Below are 3,658 nucleotides of genomic sequence, written 5' to 3'. Positions count from 1 at the left end.
AAAAAAACTATTATAAAGAGTGAAAAAAAAAAAAAAAAAAAAAAAAAAAAACTAAAAAAAAAAAAAAAAAAAAAAAAAAAAAAAAAAAAAAAGTGTTTTCTTTTCAAGTTCATTTCCAAGGTTTTCTTCAAACCAACCAGGCTGTTTGCCAAGCTCATGCTGTTCAGCCATGTTGACTCTGAGATCTGGGCAGCAAAGGGCCACATCCATCTCATTTCTGTTTGCTGAGTTCACTCTCACATTCCTTCTCAACACTATGGCCCAAGGTTTTGGATTGAGTCCACTCAGGGGTATACTTGTTTGCTTAAGAACATTTTTTCCATACATATTTTCAAAAGATAGTCAGAATTCCAGTGCAAAAATTTTTGTATTATGAGTAAAATCGCTGCCACCAAGTAGAAATCATACTTCATTTATTTTGGGAGATTTAAAAAAGAAACTTAAAAAAATTATGCTGAATAAATAACTAGTAGAAGCCTTTTGAAATCTCATACAGCAACTTGTTACAAAAAAAGAGGTGGCTGTGTTGCCACTAGCTAATCACGTTTCAGTTCACAGGTAAATTCTGAACTTTGGGCAAAACACACATTAATGGCAACAGTCTCAGGAAGGCAGCAGGTTGCAGCTTGTCAAGCTTTCTGCTTGTCCCACAAGGAGTGGGATGAGGGGAGGCTGGCCCTCAGCACAGGAACCTGAGTGGGTCTCTGCCATGACATGGCTGGTCACTCATTCTCTCATGAGGGCAGCCCTTTCTGGGATGTGGGTGAGCATGCAGAGACCCAGAACTATGTTTATCAGGGCATGCCATGGGTGGAGGTGATGACAGAGTAGTAAAGAGCATGATGAAAGGTCTGGAAGGACTGTAATGATACCATCTGGAGAGCAGACCTTTCCATCTCCCCTCCCTTCTCCTGCCTACACCTGATGATGGTGCAGAGCACGATGGCGGAGATTTTAAACAGGGAACTCCAGGAGCAGGTGCTGGTGAAGCAGCTCCAATCAACTCTACCAATGCTGACTGTCTCCTTCAAATATCTCATTTAGTTCCCACCTCAACATTTGTTTTTAGGCAATTTTGTCCTTTTATTATTCCTGGCCAGAATTTTTTCTACAGGTTTTTGAACCCAAACTTACATGACTCCAGTTTTTTCAAATGAACGTTGCCTTCGTCTGCATGATGCTTTCATTGCCAGTATAAAGATGACAGTGTTTATCTGAAAGGGAAATTGAAATTGGATTTCTTCTATAAAATTGTTAGGACTCATTTTTCAATGGCAATGCCATTTTTATCCTAAAACAGCTAGTGGTGCCAAGAATATTTTCCTTCAATCTACACATCTCAAGAGTTCCAAAGTTCATCTCATTTTAAGCCAACCTAGTCATGAACATCCTGGGGCTTGATCTGGATAAACCCAGTAAGATGGTCTGTGGTAAAGAAGCTTGAGTGAAACATAAAAACTCAAGAATGGCTGTCCTTGTCCAGACCAGAGCCCAGCACCTTGTTTCAGCTGGGCCAAAGCAGAATACAGTGCAAGAGCAAGCAATATAGATAGCAATAATTCCTCTGAATACTCCTTCAGTCTCCACTGATTTCCAGAGCTGGGATGAATTAAGTGGGGTGGTGTATTTGTACTTATTAATTTTTGTGAGTATTGATACTGGGAATTTGTCCACTTACCTTCTGAAACCATCTAGAGCTTCACCACCCACATTGTCTTGTTTCTGTGAGTTTCTAACTTAACTCCCCGAGGAGCGAGGATGTAGCTTGTCCTGTTATTACTGAATCTGCTGCTTCCTACTACTAATTGTGTTGGAAAAGACACTGAATGGTTGGCTCCAAGGTCATATTCTTCAGGACAGAATGTTATTACAAGGTCCTCCCTATCTCTGAGTCTGCAGCTTTCTCTTCTCTAGGCTGAAGGCTCCTCATCCACTTAGTTGTTCCTTGAGCTGGTGCTGTTCCATGTCTGAAGACTCATGACCCCAACCTGCTTCCAGATTTACCTGATACCTTTTTGAGATGAGGAGATGAGACTTGGTATTCAAGATACAGTCACACCATGGATATGTATCTTCTGGTGCTCTGTTACTGAGGGATGTTTTAAGGGAGAAGTTAAAGACCAGCCAGTTCTTTTAAATTCCTGAACTTGGAATTATTTGATATTCCTTTAGGACTTCTGGATGAAGGGACCTGTTATGGCTCATTTTGTTGATGTGTTTTATAAGCCCACCAACCAACCCTTCAAACATGGAACAAAGCAAATGGGAAACAGGTTTCTGGCCATATTCTGGCCATTGCTTCACAAGGAACCTCCACACTAGCAAGCAGCCCTCTGGTTTCTAGGAGCTTAGCTCATGTCTTATCTGTTTGGTCAAAAGAAGCAAGATTGAGTACATCAGCTTCAAATGTAAAGAATACTTTAACTTCACATTATGTCTATTGGTTGACAAAACATAAAAGAAAAGGTAGGAGTAAGGAAGAGATAGCTCAAGATGCCAACTCAACTGTACTTACAACTACAACAATTACGATGGGCCCAGCAAAACTCCAGATAAGGGTGTCATGGACAGACAACCAGCAGAAATCAGGGTTCCCATAGCCTTGTGGGTCCAGACCAACAGCAAGCCCTGGGTCACAAAATGGAGAGAAAGTACATCAGAAAGGTGCTGCTGAGATCTCCAATATAACCAGAAACATTTTCAAATCACTGTTTGACAAAAAAAATGGTAACAGCAAAATATGTTAAATAGGACAGTCTGTGAAGTCCAAGTCAAGGCAAATATGGAAATAAAACTTTTGCAAATCAAAACTGTTACACTGCTCATTCCATATCAAACAGTACTAGGAGTTTTGTGTACCAGAATGACATTCAGCTGCAGAAAAATAACAATCAATACAAGTCCCAAACTAATTCTGTTTCAGCACAGTTTTATAGTCATACTCACACAGTGTGATGAAGCCTTGAGGGTGAGTGACATGTTGAGGAATTTCAATAAGCCTATGCAGCAGAATGACATGAATCATAACTAAAGAGATGTCTATACTACAAAAAAAAAGTTCATTATTAACTGCCATGAGCTTGCTGTCACTAAAATAACACCAGAGACAAAGAAACCTGGGAACTCATGGGAGACAAACACCTGAGCTCAGGCGGGATTCATTTTGAGCTGCCATTCCAGGTATCTCACCTTACTTTCAGCACTGTTTGAAATGGAGTTTGCTAATGCCCCCAAGGCAAGTGAGTTAAGAACACACCTTTTATTCTTTTATTTTACACAAAGCCTGGACAATTCCAAGGGAGTCTCTGAGTCCAGCTTCCACCTGCTGATTTAGAGTGCTGTCTGATTTCGTGCCTGACACCTCACCCATATGGCGATAGTCTGGGATTGCTGCCTTTGACCTGCAAGATACTGCAGAGGCCTTCCTTCTTTAGGACACAGAAATGGACCCCTATGAGGCCTGTGGCCAAAGGCATATGGTAAAGTGGCTGCAGCAGGTTGTCTGAGCACTGAGAGCACCTATTGAGTTGAGCGTATGTCCCGACTCAAGCAGGCTGACAGCAGGGCCGTTCTCTGCAGAGAGAAGTCGTGGACCTTAATAAAAGCCTTTCCTTTTTTTTTTTTTTTTTTTTTTTTTTTTATTTATACCCTTTTTTTT

At 40.9% G+C, this 3,658-nt stretch overlaps 1 protein-coding gene across 1 annotated transcript in view; it reads right to left on the bottom strand.

Moving 5' to 3' along the window:
- Positions 1-3,658, bottom strand: part of CELSR1 (cadherin, EGF LAG seven-pass G-type receptor 1) — a 167,363-nt gene that overhangs the window by 7,999 nt on the left and 155,706 nt on the right. The window contains exons 27-28 of the mRNA XM_009999453.1: positions 2,516-2,628; positions 1,135-1,214 (exon numbers count right to left, since the gene is read on the bottom strand). Coding sequence (XP_009997755.1) covers positions 1,135-1,214; positions 2,516-2,628 — 193 coding nt within the window. The remainder of the gene's footprint in view (positions 1-1,134; positions 1,215-2,515; positions 2,629-3,658) is intronic.

The sequence above is a fragment of the Chaetura pelagica genome, unplaced genomic scaffold (genome assembly GCF_000747805.2).
Source record: "Chaetura pelagica isolate M959 unplaced genomic scaffold, ChaPel_1.0 scaffold15, whole genome shotgun sequence".
NCBI lineage: Eukaryota > Metazoa > Chordata > Aves > Apodiformes > Apodidae > Chaetura > Chaetura pelagica.
Note: the sequence above shows the minus strand (reverse complement) of the source record. Positions and strands in the feature narration are given on the sequence as shown.